The sequence below is a fragment of the Vespa crabro genome, chromosome 15 (assembly GCF_910589235.1).
Source record: "Vespa crabro chromosome 15, iyVesCrab1.2, whole genome shotgun sequence".
NCBI classification, from domain to species: domain Eukaryota; kingdom Metazoa; phylum Arthropoda; class Insecta; order Hymenoptera; family Vespidae; genus Vespa; species Vespa crabro.
In genome coordinates this window covers 5,681,226-5,703,223 of record NC_060969.1, presented here as the reverse complement: position 1 = coordinate 5,703,223, position 21,998 = coordinate 5,681,226, and the positions used below count along the sequence as shown (strand labels likewise).

The window sequence follows — 21,998 nt, the reverse complement described above, 5'->3', positions numbered from 1 at the left end:
TGCTAAGGCGCGACATGCAAACGTTCGAAAACAAAAGAGAGATCCCCTCAAAAAAGATTGTCTTTTCCTCCGTGCGAGAATAGCTTCGAAATTTCTTGAACGGATAGAGTAGAGAAATAGGGAAAAAGAAAAAGATAAAATCCGAAGAAAATAGGGAGTAGCAGCCAAGAGGCGTCCTCGAAAGAAGAGAGGAAACCCTTCTGATAGGCGAGATCGAAGGAAGCCCGTTCGTGCGGCATCCTCCTCCGTAATCTGTATCCACGTCCTTCTCCTTCTCTCGCAGCTTTCGTATCCCGGACTCTCCTCGTCTTTCCAAAATCGATTTTGTTCGGTGCGGGGCCGCGCCCAGCTCTGACGTACCGAGTTCGACTACGAAGAGGGAAAAGACGGAGGGTGAAGATCGAGAAGGAGAGAGAGAGAGAGAACTCGAGTTAGCCTCATTTAACCGAGAAGGTTCCTCCATCATCTACCTACGATACTCCCTCTTCCCTTGCCCATTTCATATTTCTAGCCACGCGAGCACGACCGAGTTCCTCCTCTCGTCGGGAACCGAGCTAATTCCTTCCTCTTAAACATTTTACATCTGAGAAATTTTTCATCCCCACATCTATGTATTCTTTATCGTTCTTATCAAATTTCGTTTAATAAAAATTGAAAAAAAAATTGGGAAAATAAAAAGATTCGAGAGACGATCACATTTTTGGCACGATCCAGTTAGAAACTAGTTCTCTTTCTCTCGAGTACCGGAAGGAAGATAAGACGTTCCTGGAAATGCAATGACATCCGGTACGTATACGCGTGAAATCGTACATTTTTCTCCTTTCGTATTGAGGCGGAATCCCGAAATAGTCAAGGTGAACGAGAGATCCGCTTCCGATTCCGAACTCTCTTTTTTCCAACCTTCTCTGCGTAGAATCCTTTCTATCTTCCTAATGGAACGGACGGACCAATCCGATATCGAGCAGATCGAAATGCTTAAACTTTAAACGGGGCTTTCTATTCTTTCTGAAATAGAAACGGAACGTTTTAAAATGCAATAACGATATTTCGTTTCATACGTCGAGAATACCTACCCTAGAGTTGAAAACAATTTGATTGCAATAGGAAAAATCTCATAGGGAAATATCATTTCTATATTTCATCTATATATATATATATATATATATATATATATCATCGTCAACTATAAACGTCATTTTCCAGGATCCCAGAAGACAGAATTTTTCGCGAGAGGATTATATTTGGCGTAACCAAAATCAAAGGGATTGCGTCCGAAATAATATCGACCGTGACTACTTCTAATGGCTAGCTTACGTTATTATATAGCTTACGTAAGCATCACTTTGAGGACCGAACTCGCTTCGATAGGCGACTAATTTCGGAAAGAGGAAACGTCTTCTTCTCGCGTCTCTGAAATTTTAACCCCTAGGATCCTAGGCGAACAGGAAAGATTTACTAGAGTAGGATGGTCGGACACAGGTGATCGGCCATACCAAGGCTTTCTATCTCGTCTGTAGTCCGAGACTCCTTTGTAGATTGGCTCCCGTGGCCGCGCTTCGACGGATTATTAATTATCATTGGCAAGTAAATGTAGCGTAAATTCGTTGGTACGATGACGATCGATCGATAGCCGTTTACGCGAGAAATGTTCCGTCACACCAAGCGGAGAATTAATTCGACGAATATATTAAGCGGTAAAAGCCAACGTGTTCTTGCTGCTCCTCCTTCTCCTAATATCGATCGAAACTTTGGAACATTTCTCGTCCAGTTAGGAAAAGTCGAAGAACATCGTCGGAGGGCGCAAAATGAAAACTTTATCGCTTCGGGTCTGCTCCACTTTTCTCTTTCACACCGACGTTTGACGATGTTGCTTCTAGATAGACCAGCGGTTACGTCTCAGCTAGCATTATGGCCATCTATTAACGGGGTCAACTAGCGAGGTACTGGCTACTGGCGCCGCCTCAAAAACAACTAGAAATTCGATAGTTGAACTCTATAACTTTTATAACTTGAGGGCGGGGGCAGGTGGAAAAGGGAAGGATGTGTCTCGCAGGAAAATGATCGTTTTCATAACTCATCGGGCAGTAGAGTAGAGAGGGTGATGTGTCGTACCAAAGAGGATGACGGATCAATGGAAATATTTCCTTGTTATGAGAGGATTGTCGAGGATTAGTGAGAAAGATTTAGACTCATCCGAAAGTCAGCGTTCGTTAAACGCCTAAATCCAGATATTCATATATCCTTGTCTTGTATCGTCCTAAGCAGTAAGGCAGTAGTTCGATCTAATGATTATGTGGACCAAGTAAAAATGTTGCTTAAATAAAGAAAAGAAGAAAAAGATTAAGAAGAGGATTGACTCGGGGATAGATAGATCCGATAGATCGGAGGAAATACAAGAAACAAGATATAATTACGAGTACGCAGCTTTGGCATTATTTGGTTTATGGTACTCGAGGGACAGACGAAGGGTTGTGACCATGTTTCTAGGGCTCTGCCAACGGTGAGTTTTGTTACGTTGCGTTTTCCATGTTGCGTAGGGATACCGTCCAAAAGTTATAATTACTGTCTATGCTAAACTACCGATGACGTTCAACTCCATACGCAGACACATCACACATGCGCGCGCATTATTCCTTTCTCTCGTCCGTTGATTCGGTCGTTCATTTCTTCGTCGTCCCTTTGTACTAACTCACGCTGCATTGACTTCGAAGAAGGAATCGTCGCTTCTTAATCAAGTACAAAGGATAGTCGAAGGAAAGTAACTTGAAAATGAGTTATTCTTTTTATAGAATTATCTTTTCCATTTTCTTATTCTAATTCGAACGGTTTTATTCGTTTTTAACGTTACTCCAATATTGTTTGAGTTTCATCAACCACTTTCCCCAATATGTTTTTAATGCCTCGTCTGACACGACATATGTGTTCGCAGGTTTCCCAGTTGTATAACCGACAGCTATCAAGCCGCGGTCGATCTACGATAAAACAATGTACAATTTTACAATTTGAAAAACAAAATATTTGAAGAAATCTACAATGGATAAGATATGACGTTATACCGTGAATGGATATCTTTTCGAAGAATTAATAGCCCCTATATAAGCAGCAAGTTGTATCGGTGCATCGTACATTGAATTTATATTCTCTTTGTCTTTATCCGACTTTTTCCAATCGATGGCATACAATTTGCCCCTACGTAAAAAATAAATTCTAAAGTAAGCTGATCGACATGAAACAGAGTAAAAAAGTGATAAAGCTTCATTAAGTTCCATAAAGCCATTATTTTTCTTGTGCAATGCAAAAGTGGTAACCTTTACCATGGAACAATAAATAAATTACCTGAACGATGCTATACAATCGATTTTTCCCTTATAATACAAATCCTTATGAGAAACAAACGATTCTACCGCTCTAATATCTTCCAATTCATTTATTATATCGTTCAAACTATCATAAGCCGGGTAAATATGTTTTGGTATGTCGACTTTTTTCCCTAATAAAGTACCTTCTATACAAGAATGAAATTCAGTACCATCGTTCAATAGGTCTACAAATTGTGCAAAAATTCGTCATGTCAAATGTTATATTATCATCTCTCAAGATTTTTTAGACAATTAATAATTACCTCGTTGATACTCATTGAATTTCTCTTCCCCCATTTTTTTTATCATTTTTCTTTTCCACAATTCCAAGGCCTTTCGAGCTTGCGGTAACATGGTGGCAAATAAAATTTTAGAAACGGAAGGATAATAAAGCGCCTCCGTTTCGTCTTCCAAGGAAACCGTTAATATTTCCAATTTATCTCTCACCATGGGCTCTTCTTTTTCATCGGTAAGAATTGGATAATGATTTATATTATTTAATTGTACATCTGGTAATTTCATATCCTTCTCCTTCAGACTTTTAAAATCATTTGGAATAGCTATCATTGTCGCAGTATCGTCATTTTCATTTCCTCCATCTTCTTTATCGCATCTACTTTTTATTTCCTCATGGTCTTTGGATCTTTTTGATTTAATAATACCTTCCTTGGTATCAATTTTATCTTTATCGTAAGGAAATAAAGGATCCTTAGAAATTAACTTTATGTGTTTTATATGTCTTCCTCCCTTATAACCTATATCGTGTGAATTACCACGATTAGGTTCCATCAAGTTCAACCTAGATTTACTAAATTTTAAGTGCCACCATAACTCTGAATCCACTGCCCTAGACTTTCCGCCGTTTGAATCGTCTGGCCATTTTTTCCAAGTCTTCTTTCTCCCTTTATTCAACGGCCCATACATAAACTTGTCTTCTCTTCTTTTCCGGTGTAATGCAGATATATTACGGGTCTTATGTCCTAACAAATGTCTTGACAAGTGATCACCGTTACAAGCAGAAAAGAATCTGATTACATTCCGTGGAAATACAACAAATATAGGATGATATAACGTAACTTGTGTAATCTTCATATTAAATGAAAATAACAATAAAGGTAAAAAGTAAAAGACGTGACGAATTTACATGTCAATTTACGATCTAGAAAAGTAAGAAATCCATTATATTCTTCGGTACTATATAATTATACAGATAGAAATATATGTCAATAATAAACATACATTGTGATATTCCATTGTAATGTAATGAAAACTGAACGATATCTTACGTATATCATACGTTAACGAAAGATTTATCAACTAATGTACAGAGTGTACTGAGTGTACCATAACCTCCTGCCTTATAGGTTATTACATTGAGTAGCACTAGACGAGGCGTTCCACCGTTCGATCGTAGCGCATGCGACTTTGGCGACGCATACGGACAAAATACGTACTAGATACTACTAGCTGTAATACCTGTAATAATATAACTGTTCCCACTATGTGGATATCATACCACAGGTATAATAAATACGCTTGCGTGTGTTATTTCAATAATATTCAACAAAGGTTTTTAATCTAACTGACAAAGGCAAGCAAAAAAAAGAGGGGAGGAAAAAATGCCGAATCATACTTCCTTGAAGATGTATCAATTGAAGGAAGTATTTCTTAAAATATTTTCTCTTTCTAGTTAAGCTTATAGTTTAAGAATAGTTAAGGCGTATTTATGCAATCAGTGATAAGTAAGAACAGAGAATATAGTTATATTTAATCTGAGAAAAAGGTAAGCAAACGGGAGTAAATATAAAAGCGAATGAGGATCAATGAGAATAATAAAGAGATAAGAATTTTTCAATGCGTTCCTCCAAGAAATTATATTGAAACTCTACGATACCGGTATAATTGACAGGGGATTTAATTGCTTAAACGTATAGTTAGAATTGGAAAGAATAGATTTTGAAAAGGCATTCACTTTCTGAAACGTACATGGCCAGAAATTATTGTTTCTCCAATAGTGGTAATAAGTAAGAAGGAAGTGCGAATCGAAAGAACGCACTGACCACGCGGAAAAATCTCGATACTCGCGTACCTTTTTACGTAACGCTGCAACCGAAAACCAAAAGCCGACAACAAGGCTACTGCTAGTCCCCTAGTATATAACGGTGAAAGTTTCCTCTCCGCCTTTTTTTCTTTTTCTTTTTCTTTTTATTTTTCTTTTTTCGTCGAACAAGAAGGAGGAATGAAATTGGAGATGCGCGGAAAAGAAAAAGATCCTCCGGCGGGATTTTCTATCGGGATTGAGCGCGCAACCGAGATCGCGTTCGATCGTCCTTTTCTTCTTCCTCTTCTTCTCGTGACAACGAGTCAAACTCGGGCAACATGCGACTCTTCCTCCTTTTGCCCGACCTAGTTATGCGATATCAATAAGATGCTGTAATGATACCTAATGATCCAATTTTCTTCCGAACGGAATCATTATTATCGGAAATTATTTGAAGGAAAAGGATACATAGAAATTAATCTGACGAATTCGCGGTGATACTTGTGATTTAATAAACCCTATTGCCTTATTATACAAGGAGAGATCATCCGACTATATTTCTATTCTGGTCGATCTCCATTCTGCCTCCATTATTCCCTTAAAATTCCCATAGATTCCCGCTTTTGACGACAAATTGTTATAACGTATGATCTCTCAAGATAGAATTTTCGAGTGAGGAACGAGGAGGAAAAAATTGCTTTAGAAAGGTATCGCCATGGAGACCACGCATCTCGCCATGTAACACCATACTACTCTCAGTCCTCCTTTGAACCATTTCCCCTGTATGGCATGTACGTATGTATATGACGTTTCTAAAACGTACTACACCACCTACTACGTGCGTGCATTCGCGTGTAGGTGTGTACACCTCGGCAGAATGCAATGCTCTGATGGCTGAAGACTCCACTCCGGTGGTATAAAAGGGGTGTGCCTCGTGGTGACCAAATCAGTTTCAGTTCAGCGCCGATCCGTTCATTCTCGACATGAATGTCATAGTGAGTACCATTTTCTTACGTTATTCCGACGTTCGTTATTCTAACAAGAGTCAGAAAAAGAAAAAATCGATTGTATATACCGTATCGCGCATTAAATGATCATATAATTTCATTTTCTTTTTTTCCCCATTACAGCTATTTTTTACCTTCCTCACTCTGATCTCACCAATTTTCACCGAGGAAGTACTCCATGCTAAGAAACACGAGAAAAGGGGTATCCTAGGTCTGGGCTATGGTGGTTATTACGGAGGAGGAATTGGTGGACTCGGAGGTAAAGAAAAATGATCCCCTCCCCGTTTAAACGTTATCGTAGATTTATCGGAGAAAGCGAACGTAGACGACAACTTTCCTGTTCGGTCATTCAAATCCTGACCTTTTTTTTTTGTAGAGAGTAAATTGAAACGATCTATTTCGATCTCTTCCGTAATTGAAACATCGAACGAGTTGCTGCGCTTCCAAAGGTTTTACCTTTTCTTTTTTCCCCTTTTAGGATTTGGTCATACCGGATATGTGGGAAATTCAGCAGCGAGTTACTCTTTAGGCCACAGTTACGGTAATGCTCCTCTCGTCTCTCATGGATACAACAACGTACCGATTCCGTTGTCTCATGGATATAACGCCCCGGCTTATCCAACGTCGTATCTTGATCATTCCGGTATCGCCCTTGGGCACGGCTTCGGTGGTCATGGTTTCGGTTACCACGGACTATAAGAAAGCTCGGCATTATTACTCTTAATCAACGTTGTTTCACCTACGTTTATACGACTTAGGTCTCTAACTTATCTTCCCTAGACAATATTTAATAATTATTAATAATTATATAATACTTTTTCTACCAATGTTTGCGTATCTCAAATAAATGCGTTATTTCTGTCGATCGTCTTATTTCATTCCTTTATTCAGTATCTATAAATGTATCTTCTCTTTTGCCTTAAATATTATTCGCTATAATTCTAACCTTATTTAATTCTCTTCGAACGATCACAAGCGCGTGGTAGTTATTGTTAATCGAACGTAACTTTCAATCAACTACAATTATTCATTACTTCTTTTATTTACTCGACTTAATATCGTCGGATAAATCGTAGAAAGGAATGTCTAGAGATGTGAAATTAACCGAAGATAAATTGGATTTCTACTTTATCCAGCGAACCGTAATTAATTGATTTATTGGCCGATAGGCGTCCGTTGTGGCATCTGGTACGGTGTTTTTGCGAGATAGATAATTGTTTTGAAATATTCGTTAATTAAATTCATCATGAACGTCTTGACAAGAAAAGTACTGAACGTAGCAAAGTCCTTTATAGGAAATTCCATTGGAGGTACTGTTCTGTTACATTTATAATTTCTTACTTTACTTTCTAACCTCCAAAATAAATCCTAACCTAACCTCTTAAAAAAATATTCCTTTCATTGTTTATCCATAATAATAAATAGAAGACGACCAACGTGACTATTTGTATTGGTTGAACAAGTACCGTTCAAGTGTCAATTATGCCCTTGCATCATTAATAATATCTATTCATTTATAATATCTTTGTGTCTACAATGTAAGAAATTTATAACGGTTAACTGGTTGATTTGTCTCAAAGATTTATTCCAATATAGATAACAGAATATCACTGTTGCATTTATTAAATAATCCTCATTCCCTTTTGTTTGTTTCACAGCCAACAAATTCCAAGTCACAGGGTATTATGACAATATTGGTATTCAAGGTAAATCCATAGAATGGCCTCGATTAAATATCACATATCTGTCTATCTGCGAATAATGATTTATGTACTTATTTTTTACAGGCGGTTTAGTAAATAATATGAGAACATGCTTGGGCAATATGTTACAAGGTAAAATATCTCTTCGTTGCAATAAATATCATATGATAACTAAACTTCTACCACGTTTAATATTGTATATGACGATGAATACAATTCCTAGAATTGAATGAATCCAAATTGAGTTTGCGTAAAAATCGTGGCAAAGATCGTCGAGTCGACTGCTATTAGATATAACAAGACCGGACGTTCCTAAAGATCGGTCAGTAATATTTCTAGCTCTTGTAGTCTTTCTAACAGATGCATATCTTTTTCCATATACTCGCTGGAGTAGCCTGAGAGAGAGAAAGAGAGGGGGGGGAGGGAGGGAGGGAAATAAAGGGATAGGTGGTCGACTTAAGGAGAGACAAGTTCCCATCGTAGAAAGGAGCACCGTATTCTTTCGGTGAAATACGCGTGGTCCGCAAAAGAGCACGCAGCTTTTACCTCTTTCATCCGTACGGGATGAAGATCTCGAAATGCAAAAAGGGCGCACCGTAAGAAAGGATTCGAAATAGGGAAGCTATTATGGGCAATCGGTGGGAATCGAAAGGGGGGGTGACGTGTTCATTTGCGGTTGACCAGTTGTTAGAGTTCCGTCATGGGTATGGCTAAGGGTAACACCCTTCTCTTTCACATTTTCCTTGAAAAATCTCCAAGAATCGAAGGAATCATTCAACATTCGAATTTCATTCATCTTCGGCTTCGTCCCGAATCAGCGATTTTCTCAAGCTCGTTAAAGTCTGATCTTTGGTAAGATCGATCTTGTTGTAAGTCGCAACCCTTAGGCTACCTAGGTAGATTTTTTTTCCTTTTTTTAAGCCATCTTCCAACAATGATTTCATTGTTTAAGACGACGATCTAGCGATTAATCGGAGTTTCATGCTAAATGTGAAATTTCGAAGGAAATTTTCTTATTTCAAATTTTGCAACAAAGAAAAAAAAATACGGCAAAGAAAGGCGTAACTTGAAAACTTTTGCGACGTTGAAAATTTTCGCTATGTAATCTTACGCATTGATCTTGGAAAAAAGGGGTTGCCTTTGCCGTGCATAATAGGTTCTGCTGGTCTCTTGGCTTAGTTGAGTCCGAGTTAGGTCGGATTAGCAGTGCCAATCTTTGGACATCTGTCGTATTGACAATTCGGACGCTGGTCAGCTAGATTTTCAAATGAACAACAATGGTACGGTCTAACAAAAAAAAAAAAAAAAAAAAAAAAAAAAAAAAAAAAAAAAAAAAAAAGAAAGAAAGAAAGAAAAAACGATCGATGATCAAGAACCGACGACAATTCGAAAATTGTCATGTCATTCGGAATATTTTAGTCGAACGATCCCCTTCACGCGTATAAATCACAATGTCGTTCTGATTTGCACCCTTCGTTGTAACTTACAGGAGCACAATTTAAAGAAAATTATATTAGACAGGGTTAGATTTTCCACTTTATACTCTACATTATATTCTTCCTTAATCGCTATATCAAATAAGTGTGAATTTTCGCGATAGAGTTGAAGTTTTCGAGATTACGAGAAGGCTTGCAAGGGACTTTTTTGTCGCAAAAGAAACGAACGTCGTGTATAAGTTGAACATAGACGTAGCGTTTGTAACAATGTTACTTAATAAGCTTATGCACGCTTGACCAAAAAAGGACTGCTCTTGCTGCAAGCGGCTTGCAGATGTCAAACGTCCATCATATTTGATATTTCGATGCCATGCTAAAGAACCCTCTTCTTCTAGGTTCATAAGATTATTTGCGAAAGAGTTTTCGGTTTCGGGCAGTACCGTTACCCCGCCCACTAGATCTCTCATTTTCGTTTTTCGTTGCCCTTGTTGACAATAGCCCCCGTGACTGGGCCATACAGGTTCCCGTAAATGTCTTTTCCTTTCTTTCCGTCTGGGTTGTGTCTGTGTAGTCATAATTTTTTCCTTCTTTCAATTCAACGAAACTTTAACAAAATTTCTCGATCTTATCTACGAAGCTATTAAGAGAGGTTAAGAGAGAGAGAGAGAGAGAGAGAGAGAGAGAGAGAGAGAGAGAGAGAGAGAGAGAGAGAGAGAGAGAGAGATTGGGACACGTAACAAGGCTGTTAAAGTTCGTCATAAAGCGATTTTGGAATCTTACGAATGTTTCTTGCGACACGTAACAACAACGGTTTTAGTATGATTGAGTAATAGTCGGTGGCATCTCGTTAATCGACCATCAACTTCGTTTATCAATATTTTTCAGTTTTCGAACAGATCAGATGTAAAACTACGTTACAGCGGTTACATAGAATAGGATTGAAAGAAAAGAAAGTAAAGAAATCGAAGAATCCTTTCGATGGGAAGCCTTTTGCGAAGGGCATCATTTTGAAAACTGTTATTAAAAAGCCAAAAAAGCCAAATTCTGCTAATCGGAAATGTGTTGTCGTTAAGTTATCCACCGGAAAGGAAATGACTGCCTACGTACCTGGTAAGAGTAATTTTATTCTTTATTGAATCTTTAAGCCAATATTTATGATAGTTCTCTCTTCTTGACCATTTTGGCTTTAGGAATAGGTCATAATTTACAAGAACACAATGTCGTATTATGTGAAGTGAGAAGATTGCAAGATACGCCCGGTGTTAAAATAAGATGCATTCGTGGAAAATATGATCTTCCGCATGTAAAGAAAACTTAATGTACGTGTGCTTGATAATTAAAGTAAAATATTGTAATAATAATAAAATGTATACATATGCATAGATTTTGTATATATATATGTGTATATATATAAAATCTGTGGAAGAGTTCAAAATGTGTGACGAAAGTAAAGTACAGTTATTTTGCTATTCGATCTCGGCTACGAGTATAAATTTGGCATGGCCATGTGCTTTTGAATCCTGATGCGCCCGTAAATTGCGACCCTTTGACACACATTTCGAATACCGTATTCTCCTGTATTTCCATCTAACGGTAAACGTTAGTCCTTTACATAGACGTGGACCCACGTACAATGCATTCTGACATCTAGATGCCACAATGGAGAAAGGGTTCTGGTACAGCCCTCGTCTTTCGACGTTATTACGGAAGGGTTGCACGCAGACTTTTACGCATCTGCACTTTTCACGTTCACCCACGCCGGTCACTGCCTGCCTATTGACCATATGACATCCTGACCAACATCTAGATATTTTCGAAAAACTGGCTCTCAACCAGTTTTACGAAATAATTTGTTGTCAACGATTTTATTTATGTATACGATTTATTACAATTAAACGATTTTATGATTTTGTTCTGATTTCTGGCATTACAATATTTATATATATATACATATATATATATATATATATCTTAAAAGGGATGTTGCATTTGTATATAAAATGTTAAGAACATTTCATTGAATTTTTACATTTCATTTGCATTTCAAGTGAAAAATATTATTTAGAAATCTCACTGGGATGCTTCTGTGCGTGCTTTTTGTCAGGAGTTTCGAGTCTCGTAGGATACTCGTCCGAAGATGAGAACCCCATATTGAGCACGCCCAAAATCATCTCTTAAGAAGGGATGACGATGACACCGAGATCGCCACGAGGCCTACACGCGCCAACATCGCATCCGTGTGTTTCCTTCAGTTTTTCGATATTGGATGGTAAAGCTGACGTCATCGTGGATAACCCGACGAAAACGTTTTTTTTTTTCTTTTCTTTTCGATACTTGAATGCCACAACAGCGATAATTATGAAATTATCGAAGCACAAGCTTGCCCTAACTGCGCGGCATATCGCTATCGCTTTGAATTTGAGAATCTTTATAAGCATATATCGCCAAATAAGATTAAGTGTAACGTAAATAATTATCTATGTTGAAGGAAAAGTCTATTGTTTTATTCGTCTTTATATTGGAAGATGTGGTAAACCTTGCTTGAATTCATTTTTTTCCTTCATTCCCTTGCTTTTTTTGAAGGAAAGTCCTTAATCAAGACTGAAAAAATACAAGTTGAGCCAATAGAAATAACAACATTTTGGAAAATTCCGTCTTTCCGCTCCTCGAACAGATACACAACGGTGTATGCTTGGTCGTACATAATCGATCTGCATACTTTCTTCGTTCTTTGTTTAAAAGATCGAGAAACGTGAAATTCAAAACTACCTTCTTTAATCTTCTAAATGCTTTTCGCTCGGGGTTGTGTCAACTCTTTACCGTACGGCTTAGTAATTGGACACCGCGAGATTTGCTCTCGAAAGTTTTTGTCGTCAGGACCATGATTTCGAAGGATCTTTGTGGTCCCTCTCATGGATTGTTCAAGATCCATCTTTTGCGATCGTAGATGACCGATCGGCCGGCAGGCGTTTCGTATACATACAAATGTGTACGATCGAGCGAAGAAATACGGAAAAGAAAGAAAGTATTCTCAGAGAGGAATCGTGCATTTTTGAGAAGGGCGTGTCACTTAGCAATGCCCAATAAATGAAAAGGAAAGGAAAGATGCTTGTGCTAAGACCGGAAATATGCAAATCTCGAAAAGTCTGTTGGCAAAACTTACGGCCGGTGGTCCATGACCGAAGATAAATCTTAAGTTGACTAATTACCGAGATGCCCCGTCGTTTTTCCTTAATATCTTCTAGGTTACTAGGTTCCTTTCCTTAATGTTCTTCTTCGTTTCTTTTCTTTTTTTTTCTCTTTAATCCTTCTTTTCGATTAATTCTTCAAATCGTCCCGACCTCCGTCAAATGCATCTTTGCGTGAATGTACGTAACATATTAAAAATTATGGAGCGCAAGATGATTTATTGAAAGAAAATAAATATTGTAGAAGAAATGTCTAATGTTGTCGACTTTATATACTGACTATGCCTTGCATAATGATCAAAGCTTAGAGCAAATTATAAAGAAATACTTTTACGTCGTTTAATTGTTAGGAATATCTCGTTTTTACGGGATAGTCATTCTTGCTTAATATCTAAGCATTCTACATTTTTAAACGTCCTTAAGTATATATGTTCATTATCGGAAAGTTATACGAAAATTCTTATGCAATACGCCAACGACTTAGATATTACTTAAGAAAAGAAAATTTGTCCCTAACAAGATTGTGTTTTTACGAATTATCCGTAAAACTTCACGGCCCACCTTCCTTGCCCTTTTCTTTATAACTCCATTGTCCCTTTCTATTATTAGGAAAATCCATAGGTAATTGCTGCGTAATTCCTTCTTCCACTTTTTCACATATAAGTTTTGAACGTAATTGGAATCATTTATATAATCATTAAATATCACAATCGACGATAAGACGTAATCGAGGGTACGTAATTGTGACATTTTTTTGATTCAATGCGTTACGGTCAGCATTTACGGCATCAAAATCGTCGAATTGCGATAGGGAATTATCTTGGAAAGTGAGCTAAGAAGCAATAACAGATTGTAGATAACGAACGACGGAAAGAAAGTTTTCGAGAAGCTATTGAAAAATCACGTAGGCGCTATTGTCATCGAAAATGCGAATCGAAGTGCTTCGTCTTTACGGCGTACGCGGAGCGTACGGCCAATGGAAAATATGATTATCGCAGACGCAAAAAGGAAGCACGGTTAAAACTGGGAGAAGTAAACAGGGTAACCAGGGTCGTAGGGGACCCGCCGTTCACATTCGCATTTCAATGCGAATTGGAATGTGAGAGGAAGAAACGGGGAGGAGAAATTTATAAACAAACACAGACAGGTTTCTCCTCTTTTTTCCTTTTCTCAAAGTGATGAGATGCAACTCGCGACAATGAATAAATTTATCGTTATCATATAACGGGAAAGATAAGGATTCCGCGATCTCTTACTTTCGGTCAGATCGGAAAGTAAACGAAAGATTTACGAAGAAAGATCTAGGACCAGAGAGATTTGGGAGAGAAAAAAAAAGAGGGATTATTTTGCTCGACATATGCTCGAGAAGAAGGAGGATTCATCGAATAAGAATGAAGTCTGTTAATTCGTGAAACACAAGTCCGAAGAAGAAGATAGATGTTCTATCGGTCATAAATCACAAAAACGCGAATAAAGAAACGACGTATTATTACCAATGGAAAAACGTGGTAGGAGGGCTTACGAGCGAGCGAAAGGGTTGAACGCAGGATATTTAATGAGTTCCTCGACCTGGAACAACGTGACGTCCTATTGCAGCTAAGAAAATTTTCGTCTCTCAACTATGGATTTTCGTGATCTCCTCGCTATTGCGTGAAATTTAAAAGGATCCCTGACAAATGGATCTCCATCGGCCAGTGAAATTTTTGACAAATCTTGCGGCACGTCGTAGAATTGGACCTATCGTTCCCTTGAGACATTTTATTACAATACTTTTCCCTCCTTGTAAAATACACTTCCCTTCGTTGTCTTTATCTACAGGTATACAGGACACACGCGCACAGTTTTCATTTTCAGGTAGACGCATACATAATATTTATATATATATATATATATATATATATATATACATATTTATATATCTATTTTCCCATAAAATAATAATTAACATGCTAGATAATATTACGTAAATAACAATTTCATTTAAGATCGATCGAGGATGAATCGCTTAATAACATGAACGAGATTTATAGAGCCTATGAATAGTTTGTAAACAAAACATTTATAAGAGATTTAACAACATCCTATCTATTTCTACTTAAGGCTTTCCCCATGCCCTACGCCCCACCACATTTTCTAAGAAAATCTCCTACCCATGGAACGTACAAGGGTTGTCGGGTATATAAGCGAACGAACATTCCCTCTCGTTTTAAACGATCTTGGTAAATCTTCGAGCGAAGACCGTAGTAAGCATCGTAGAACTCTTCAGCAGATCGATTTCTCAATGACCAAAGTCATTTTATTTCGTCTTAGTGACTATCATCGCTTTAGAAAGTATCATTAGTGTTTTCATAAGAGTACTTTCGGTGTGACCTCAGATTAATAATCATTAAGACCTCAAGGAGTGCTCTCCTCTCTATTCTCTACGTAAAGGTATTAAATCATTATTTACAATCATTATAATTAGCTGCGAACTATATAATAATGATATATATAAATGATGTAATAGGCAAATATTTTCGATCTAATCGTGCAAGTTGTTGTCAATAGACGTAGCGCTTGTAAAAGTCACCTTCGACTTAATCTCAACATAACATGTCGTACTTATTAATCGTGTAATTCATTTCTGGCGATAATTACGAATTAATTGAAAACGAGTTAATTGAAAAATTGGATTTTTTCACCAGAAAGACGAAAGACGAATAACGAAAGACCCAAGAGATGGAGACCAAGATGGAAGATTTGGCGAACGAGATACAACCTTTAGACTTTCGAAACTATTTGCCTTCTTTCGAAGGGAAAAAAGACTCCTCGTCCCCGACACATCAGCCGCTCGACTTTCGATCCCGTTTATCGCTACGAAATAGTTTAAAAGAACCATCACCATTGGAAGAGAAAGAACCGGTTTTAGATTTGTCGTGCAAGAAAACTCTCATATTGACCACGTCCAGCGAAAATGACGTTCGTGAAGTAACCCAAAATATGCTGGAGTCGTCAGCCGAAGCGAGACTATCTACGGACGTGGTTAAAACTGATAGGAGAACGGATAGCAAAAGTCTCTTCGAAGTTCGCAGTTTCATGGTGACGCCGCCATCGGAATCGGAATCGCCGAAGAAAATCAAGTTCAAAGAGGATAGTGGTAGTGCGTCGATGGTGGTCGACGAGAACGTCGACAGATATTCTCTTTTGCCGATTAACGTGCCGATAGTGCCACCGATATTACCAACCTTGCTCACGGCAAATTCCAACGGGACGACAGAAAAAGTACGTGCGAAAATTCAATCGCCCACTACGACGACACCGACGATGTCGACTAACGTCGTATCGCCGGCGGAGACTCCGAGAAAAATACCTAGGCCTTTTAAAGCTTATCCTCTGGCTCTCACGGTGAACACACCGGACGTGATTTATAATCAAAATTCCAACGAAACATATTCAGAATTTCGAAGTCGCATGCTCGAAAACGTTAGACGTCAGAACGAAACGACGAATCTTAAAATGCGCAGATCTAACAAAAATACAACGATATTGCCGACGAGTACCGTCGATGAGAAGGACGCTGCTTATTGGGAGAGAAGAAAGAAAAATAATGAAGCAGCTAAACGATCGAGAGATGCTAGGAGAGCGAAAGAAGACGAGATCGCGATAAGAGCAGCTTTCCTTGAACAGGAAAATATTAGACTCAAGTACGAATTGGCCGCGCTAAGGAACGAAACTGCTAAGCTCAAGTGTATGATATACTCGACGTAGAACTTTTTATCGAATTTTGATACAAAAATAGTGTCGTTTTTTACATTCTGTTGTCCCTTCATTTCCAACTTATCAAGGAAATAGTCGACCATTTTCTGTATATATACATAATATACATATACATATATGCACACGTATGCGTGTGTATATATATATATATATATATATATATATATATACATATGCGTATATACATATATATGTGTTCGCAAAAGGTTATTCGGCGAGTTATTACGTCGTCCAGCCTAAGCGAAAGACAATCGACATGGGAACCAACAAAATTAGATTCGATTTCAAATTCTCGATTTTTTTTTTAAATAGTGTAAAGTTTTTAATTTTATTGCCAATGTTCTCCTTATTTTTAATTATTTCTCAAGCTCCACAATACTTGTCTTTACACAATCCTGTGTAATAATTGTTTTGTTGCATTTAGTGACATGTAAATAAAATGAATTATCGTATTATGTAGCTAGTTCTTACGCTGTGTACATATATATACGTATATATACATATATATATATATATATATATATATATATATATATATGTATATATATATATACGCGTACATGCATACATACATATGTATATAGTGTTTATATACACACATATACGTATGTGTGTGTATATATATATATATATATATATATGTATATATGCACATTATTTTATTATACATATTTAATATATATTTATAATAAAATATTTTTTTAAAATATCACTTTGTGTCTATCTTGTTAAATTATAAGCATATATCTTTTACGCAAAGAAAATGACCGGGTCTGTTTTAAAATATAAAACTTAGAAAACATTTGCGTTACCTCATACGTATAAAAAATAACTTCTAATCGGGTAGAGATTGCGCTATATCAGACATGCATTCTGCTTCGAGTACATTCCGTTTTCTAGTTTGGTTTTTGCTAAGCGTAGTCGCATAAGATCTGTCCACTTGTCTAGGTACAAACATTAAAGATGCATTCTCATTGATATTAGTAAAAGTCGTGGAACAAGTTGCGCTAGATCTTTCTACGTCACTCATTTTGGATGTTTTATCAAATGTTCTAATTTTTTGATTCTTATTTAATAGAATTTTCTCCTTTCTTTTCTCTTTCCTATCTGTAATATCGATATCCATTTTATTACTATTATTTTCTTTCGCTTTGCGGTACGATACATCGTCAAAGCGACAATTTTTTGGATATTTATGTACATCGACGCAGTGATCCAGCCTTTCGTTCGGATTATTGAATTTCACGTTACATCGAGAAACGTAGCACTGATACTAAAAAAATAAATTTATTATTAACCATACCGTGTTAGAGAAAATATAAATGAGACGCGTAAGACACAAATACCATCGGTTGTTTTTCTGATAAAAGCTTGAAAAACGTATCGTGTGTTTCCTGGATATGAATTTCTAATAACCTAGGATTGGGTTTTGTCCTTTTACACTCCAAGCAAATATAACGATGGCAGGAATTATAATGCATTTCAAAGTCTATTAAAGTTTTAAATAACGCCGTACATTGTGAAATCGGACAAGAAAACTCTGCAATTCTGAAACCAATAGAAACAACAATTAATATCAATTGACAGGGTATTTTAGCCTTGTCTTTTATACATATATATATATATATATATATATATATGTGTGTGTGTGTGTGTGTGTGTGTGTATATTACAGATCATGGCATAAATCTTCTTCATCTTCAGCTATGACTCCCTTCCGTTGAAAGATCTTGCAATATTTGTAAGTTTCATTAAAGAAAGGATCATCTACGGACCTCACGCCAACTCCGATACTTTGCAGAAATTCCATGGTAATAAATTTAAATAACAAGGGAATATTGCCAAGAAATATGTTGAATGATAATAACCAAAGATATACACTTTTTTCGTCAATTACATAGTATTATACGAAATATATAATATGCGAAATCTCTTGAAACTTTTTCTAACCTAAAACTAAGACACTTCAAAGTTTTCTCTTTCAACTTAAACTTGGAGAGATTGAGAATCACCTTTAGACTTTTGATCATTTACAAATAAATACGTAACAACGAGAATATGATTGGCTATGTTGTCAGGTTTTCTCTCGGCGTTGGACAAAATACAGACATCGATACGTTCCTAATTTCATATCGTATCCAATGCAGATGGCGCAGCGGCCGGATAAACTCTAAAGTAAAAGGATAGAAAAAATAAAAAGCATAAGGAAAAAAAAGGAAGCACTCGAAGGAATATATACCAAAAGATATTTGTTAAGTCGGTAAAGCATCATAGCCGGTCTGCGAGGTACATTTATGTGACAAATATATTACCGATATATTTTGTATTAATGCATATATGTGATAGCGCGTCCATTACTAGATGTAATGCGCATAGTATAATATAACCTAGTAAATATATCAATTATAATAAAATAATTGGTGGCAAAGTAAACTACGTATTTTCATAAGTTAATTATAAAAAAGGATTATCGATAAATTCACTTTTTTACAAGTGAAAAGATATAACTAAGGAGAATTATGGAGGAGAAGGATAACAGCTCGGAGAAAAATGATTTAGACGATAATGAAGAAAGTAACTTCAAAGACAAGAAGATTAACGTGGAAGTGTCAAATAAAGAAAAGCGGGCAGTAAAGCATAGAGATGAAAAAGAAACGAACGTTTCGTCAAATATAGATTGCGATATAAAGAAGGATAATCCTATAGAAAGAGATCTTGGTAATATTAAAACTGAATCCGAGAATATTAACGCAGAGATAGGGATGGATTCCAAGGAGCTAAATCAAAAAGTTGATGATCTTACTGTGCAAGTAGAGTTTAAAAAACCAACCATTATAATTGGCCCAAGGCGTGGAAAACGCAAGAAGTTATCGTCGATTATAAAAGTTGAACAAGAGATTGAACAAAATGACAAAGAATCGAACGCTCCGTTGGATAAGGTTATGTCAAGCGCAAAGCATACGATGTCTTCGAACGAAAAAGCCATCACTGGCTCATTGAAAAGTCACAAAACAATAGCTTTGAAGTATCAGGAACCTTGTTGGGGTACAAAACCGGATGACGAGTATAAATTGGAAGTATTGAAATCCGGCGTTATCATTCAAACTATCGATTTAACAGAGAAAAGTTATCACGTTGTTGGGAGATTACCAAATTGCGATATATCCCTTGCACATCCAACTATTTCAAGGTTTCATGCGGTCATCCAATACAGAGGTATAGAAGATGAAAGCAATTCTAAGGGACTTTATATATATGATTTAGGAAGCACTCATGGGACTTACTGGAATGGAAATCGAGTACCTCCTAATGCTTATGTGAGACTGTACGATAGTCACATTATTAAATTTGGTTGTAGCGCGAGGAAATATATATTGCAAGCTCTTCACGAGACTAAAGAGGAAGAATCCGAATTGTCCTTCACAGAATTAAGGGTATATATATATATATATATATATACATATTCTTTTTTTATTGCCTTTTCAATTAGGATAAGCATTGTTACGATGTTTTAGGAAAAACGAATGTTAGAGATACAGGAACGAGAGAAGATAAAGGCGGCGCAGCGTTCGAAAATGATAGAAGAGGAAAGATTAAAAAGGGAGGACGTAGAAGAAAATGAAGGAATTGATTGGGGTATGGGCGAAGACGCGGACGAGGAAACGGATCTAACAGAAAATCCGTATGCTGCTACAAATAACGAGGAACTTTACCTTAACGATCCTAAGAAAAGCTTGAGAGGGTGGTTCGAACGCGAAGGATATGACTTGCAGTATCACACGGAAGAAAAAGGATTTGCACAGTTTCTTTGTTGGGTCGAGTAAGTACTTTTTTGTTTTACAAATCTAATAGAAGCAGGATCGTGCGTTAATAAGGAGAATTAAACGTCCATTCTATTAGTTTGCCTATCGAGAGCATTGCCGGGCACACGGTGAGGGCCGAGGCTCTCGTTAAAGGAAAGAAGAAAGAATGTGTCGTTCAGTGCGCATTAGAGGCTTGTAAGATTTTGGATAGATACGGATTACTCAGACAAGCGACTCATGGTACGTTAAGAAAAGTTTTCATATTTCCAATAGATTAGAAAAATGTCTACGATAAAACGATGTATTATAATGCTTGTATAATATTATTATAAATATTATATAGAAGGTAGAAAAAGAAAAGTGAAAAACTGGGAGGAAGATGATTATTATAGTTCGGACGAAGACAATTTCCTTGATAGGACGGGTTCTATAGAAAAGAAGCGTAAACGAAGGATGAGATTAGCAGGAAAATTAGAGCCGCAAGAAGAAGACACGTATAATTCATTGGTATTATGGAAAAGATATTTCATATTACACGTACCTCAGGTTTATGTCCTTATTTCTTATCTTGTCTAATGTTTGTCGTTGGAATTGATGCAGATGGAAAAGCATACTACAGTTGTAAAAAAGATAACCGATTTGGTCGAATGCATGAGGAGGTCACAAAAGTTTGAGAATGAATCTTCGAAAAGCGTAGAGGATGCCGATGAAGATGCATTAGATGCTTTCATGTCCTCTTTAAATGCAACTGTTTTGAGCAAAGCTGATAAACGTAAAATGAAAATCGAATTGCAAGATTTACGCCAAGAAGAGGCCAGATTGATAAAATTATTAAATCCCTTGCGACCTACCAATTTGCCTCCTTTGATCATCCACATAGTACCATTGAACGAAGTAAAGAAGTCAACTGAAAGCTTTGATAATAATGATCAAAGCATGGACCAAAGAAAGAATTGTCAAATTTCAAATGATGTACGTAATGACGATCGATTTTATCTTTTATTGATCGTTCTTATTTACCGTAAGTATTTAATAATAATAAATTATAACTTTATGTAACGATACGCGTGAAACTTTATAGGAAACGAGGATCGGGCCTCGTAATAATATTTCACAATCCAAGCAAAATGATTATAATAGTTTGAATGAAGAAGGATCAAGGGAGAAGAACGAAGGGGATAATAATTTGAAAACTAGTACCGAAGAGATTTCGAATAATTTAGATTCTCATCGAGGGGAGAGAGAAATTCCGGAAGGTATAAGTGCCAGAAAAGTGGAGGACAATTTGCTTTGTGTAGAAAATTTAAACGTTGGAAAAACTACTTTAAACGAGGATGCTACTAATGTTTCTTCGAGCGATCGATCGTCTACAAAAAAATCGAAGAAAGTTACGAAAAAAGAAGTAAAAGAGATTTATGACAAGGACGTATACAATGAGAATTACTCGACCTGGGTTCCACCACAAAATCAAACTGGAGATGGAAAAACCAGTTTAAACGATAAATATGGCTATTAAAGTTAACACATAAGAGTCATTCTTGTATAATATTGTAAATATAATCTTTTTAATCTACTTCTTTTGAATTTTAAATTAAAAATTAAGATCGTTCTCTACCTTTTGTACAAAGCGTGGCCGTATAAGCTTCTTCGATTATTTCCCCCCCCCCTCCTCCCCTCATGGCTACGTAACGATTGAATATCGTGC

General features: G+C 36.8%; 5 protein-coding genes and 2 long non-coding RNA genes across 19 annotated transcripts; 4 read left to right on the top strand and 3 right to left on the bottom strand.

The window, feature by feature from the left end:
* Nucleotides 1-2,364: 2,364 nt before the first annotated feature.
* Nucleotides 2,365-3,341, top strand: LOC124429464. The gene is made up of 2 exons (XR_006943458.1): nucleotides 2,365-2,500; nucleotides 2,930-3,341. It is a non-coding gene; the product is annotated as an uncharacterized LOC124429464 (long non-coding RNA).
* On the bottom strand, nucleotides 2,775-4,750 carry LOC124429447 (mitochondrial genome maintenance exonuclease 1-like). Its single transcript, XM_046974758.1, has 5 exons — nucleotides 4,599-4,750; nucleotides 3,623-4,518; nucleotides 3,337-3,544; nucleotides 3,057-3,189; nucleotides 2,775-2,972 (listed from the first exon to the last, which is right to left on the bottom strand). The coding sequence occupies exons 2-5, from the start codon at nucleotides 4,449-4,451 to the stop codon at nucleotides 2,829-2,831; spliced, it is 1,314 nt and encodes a 437-aa protein (XP_046830714.1). The 5' UTR covers nucleotides 4,452-4,518; nucleotides 4,599-4,750; the 3' UTR covers nucleotides 2,775-2,828.
* Nucleotides 4,751-4,935: 185 nt separating this feature from the next.
* On the top strand, nucleotides 4,936-7,270 carry LOC124429461 (glycine-rich protein-like). 4 transcript variants are annotated; one of them, XM_046974797.1, is made up of 4 exons: nucleotides 4,936-5,142; nucleotides 6,259-6,395; nucleotides 6,531-6,666; nucleotides 6,886-7,270. In XM_046974797.1, the coding sequence occupies exons 2-4, from the start codon at nucleotides 6,384-6,386 to the stop codon at nucleotides 7,104-7,106; spliced, it is 369 nt and encodes a 122-aa protein (XP_046830753.1). In that variant the 5' UTR covers nucleotides 4,936-5,142; nucleotides 6,259-6,383; the 3' UTR covers nucleotides 7,107-7,270. The 4 variants fall into 4 exon arrangements, with proteins under 4 accessions (XP_046830753.1, XP_046830752.1, XP_046830749.1 ...); XM_046974796.1 differs by having other exon boundaries at nucleotides 6,064-6,395; XM_046974793.1 differs by having other exon boundaries at nucleotides 6,060-6,395.
* Nucleotides 6,688-7,505, bottom strand: LOC124429466. Its single transcript, XR_006943462.1, has 2 exons — nucleotides 7,354-7,505; nucleotides 6,688-7,100 (listed from the first exon to the last, which is right to left on the bottom strand). It is a non-coding gene; the product is annotated as an uncharacterized LOC124429466 (long non-coding RNA).
* Nucleotides 7,506-7,552: 47 nt separating this feature from the next.
* On the top strand, nucleotides 7,553-16,647 carry LOC124429450 (40S ribosomal protein S12, mitochondrial-like). 7 transcript variants are annotated; one of them, XM_046974769.1, is made up of 6 exons: nucleotides 7,553-7,717; nucleotides 8,066-8,113; nucleotides 8,195-8,242; nucleotides 10,432-10,656; nucleotides 10,737-10,865; nucleotides 11,651-12,039. In XM_046974769.1, exons 1-5 carry the CDS (start codon nucleotides 7,654-7,656, stop codon nucleotides 10,862-10,864), a joined length of 513 nt encoding a protein of 170 aa, XP_046830725.1. In that variant the 5' UTR covers nucleotides 7,553-7,653; the 3' UTR covers nucleotide 10,865; nucleotides 11,651-12,039. The 7 variants fall into 7 exon arrangements, with proteins under 7 accessions (XP_046830725.1, XP_046830726.1, XP_046830722.1 ...); XM_046974770.1 differs by having other exon boundaries at nucleotides 11,612-12,039; XM_046974766.1 differs by lacking the exon at nucleotides 11,651-12,039 and adding an exon at nucleotides 11,198-11,464.
* LOC124429457 (zinc finger protein 511) lies at nucleotides 7,903-18,503 on the bottom strand. 4 transcript variants are annotated; one of them, XM_046974779.1, is made up of 4 exons: nucleotides 18,164-18,502; nucleotides 17,837-18,038; nucleotides 17,303-17,763; nucleotides 7,903-8,159 (listed from the first exon to the last, which is right to left on the bottom strand). In XM_046974779.1, exons 1-3 carry the CDS (start codon nucleotides 18,298-18,300, stop codon nucleotides 17,326-17,328), a joined length of 777 nt encoding a protein of 258 aa, XP_046830735.1. In that variant the 5' UTR covers nucleotides 18,301-18,502; the 3' UTR covers nucleotides 7,903-8,159; nucleotides 17,303-17,325. The 4 variants fall into 4 exon arrangements, with proteins under 4 accessions (XP_046830735.1, XP_046830737.1, XP_046830736.1 ...); XM_046974781.1 differs by having other exon boundaries at nucleotides 7,903-8,155; XM_046974780.1 differs by lacking the exon at nucleotides 7,903-8,159 and adding an exon at nucleotides 16,787-16,885.
* A 127-nt stretch (nucleotides 18,504-18,630) lies between these two features.
* On the top strand, nucleotides 18,631-21,866 carry LOC124429438 (kanadaptin). The gene is made up of 6 exons (XM_046974740.1): nucleotides 18,631-19,924; nucleotides 20,006-20,310; nucleotides 20,391-20,533; nucleotides 20,637-20,800; nucleotides 20,894-21,265; nucleotides 21,375-21,866. The coding sequence occupies exons 1-6, from the start codon at nucleotides 19,010-19,012 to the stop codon at nucleotides 21,807-21,809; spliced, it is 2,334 nt and encodes a 777-aa protein (XP_046830696.1). The 5' UTR covers nucleotides 18,631-19,009; the 3' UTR covers nucleotides 21,810-21,866.
* The last annotated feature ends 132 nt before the right edge of the window (nucleotides 21,867-21,998 follow it).

What these genes read in the sequence shown, in the direction of transcription:
- LOC124429461 (XM_046974797.1), top strand. An exon ending in AGGAATTGGTGGACTCGGAG is followed by an intron (nt 6,667 to 6,885) that starts GTAAAGAAAAAT and finishes TTCCCCTTTTAG; the next exon opens with GATTTGGTCATACCGGATAT.
- LOC124429450 (XM_046974765.1), top strand. Translation starts at nt 15,453, where the DNA reads ATGGAGACCAAGATGGAAGATTTGGCGAACGAGATACAACCTTTAGAC.
- LOC124429447 (XM_046974758.1), bottom strand. Translation starts at nt 4,451, where the DNA reads ATGAAGATTACACAAGTTACGTTATATCATCCTATATTTGTTGTATTT. An exon ending in ATTCAATGAGTATCAACGAG is followed by an intron (nt 3,545 to 3,622) that starts GTAATTATTAAT and finishes CACAATTTGTAG; the next exon opens with ACCTATTGAACGATGGTACT. An exon ending in CGAAAAGATATCCATTCACG is followed by an intron (nt 2,973 to 3,056) that starts GTATAACGTCAT and finishes GTTTTATCGTAG; the next exon opens with ATCGACCGCGGCTTGATAGC.
- LOC124429457 (XM_046974779.1), bottom strand. Translation starts at nt 18,300, where the DNA reads ATGGAATTTCTGCAAAGTATCGGAGTTGGCGTGAGGTCCGTAGATGAT. An exon ending in GAAGATTTATGCCATGATCT is followed by an intron (nt 18,039 to 18,163) that starts GTAATATACACA and finishes TATTGGTTTCAG; the next exon opens with AATTGCAGAGTTTTCTTGTC. An exon ending in TATCAGAAAAACAACCGATG is followed by an intron (nt 17,764 to 17,836) that starts GTATTTGTGTCT and finishes TTATTTTTTTAG; the next exon opens with TATCAGTGCTACGTTTCTCG.
- LOC124429438 (XM_046974740.1), top strand. Translation starts at nt 19,010, where the DNA reads ATGGAGGAGAAGGATAACAGCTCGGAGAAAAATGATTTAGACGATAAT. An exon ending in AAGACACGTATAATTCATTG is followed by an intron (nt 20,801 to 20,893) that starts GTATTATGGAAA and finishes GAATTGATGCAG; the next exon opens with ATGGAAAAGCATACTACAGT. An exon ending in ATTGTCAAATTTCAAATGAT is followed by an intron (nt 21,266 to 21,374) that starts GTACGTAATGAC and finishes GAAACTTTATAG; the next exon opens with GAAACGAGGATCGGGCCTCG.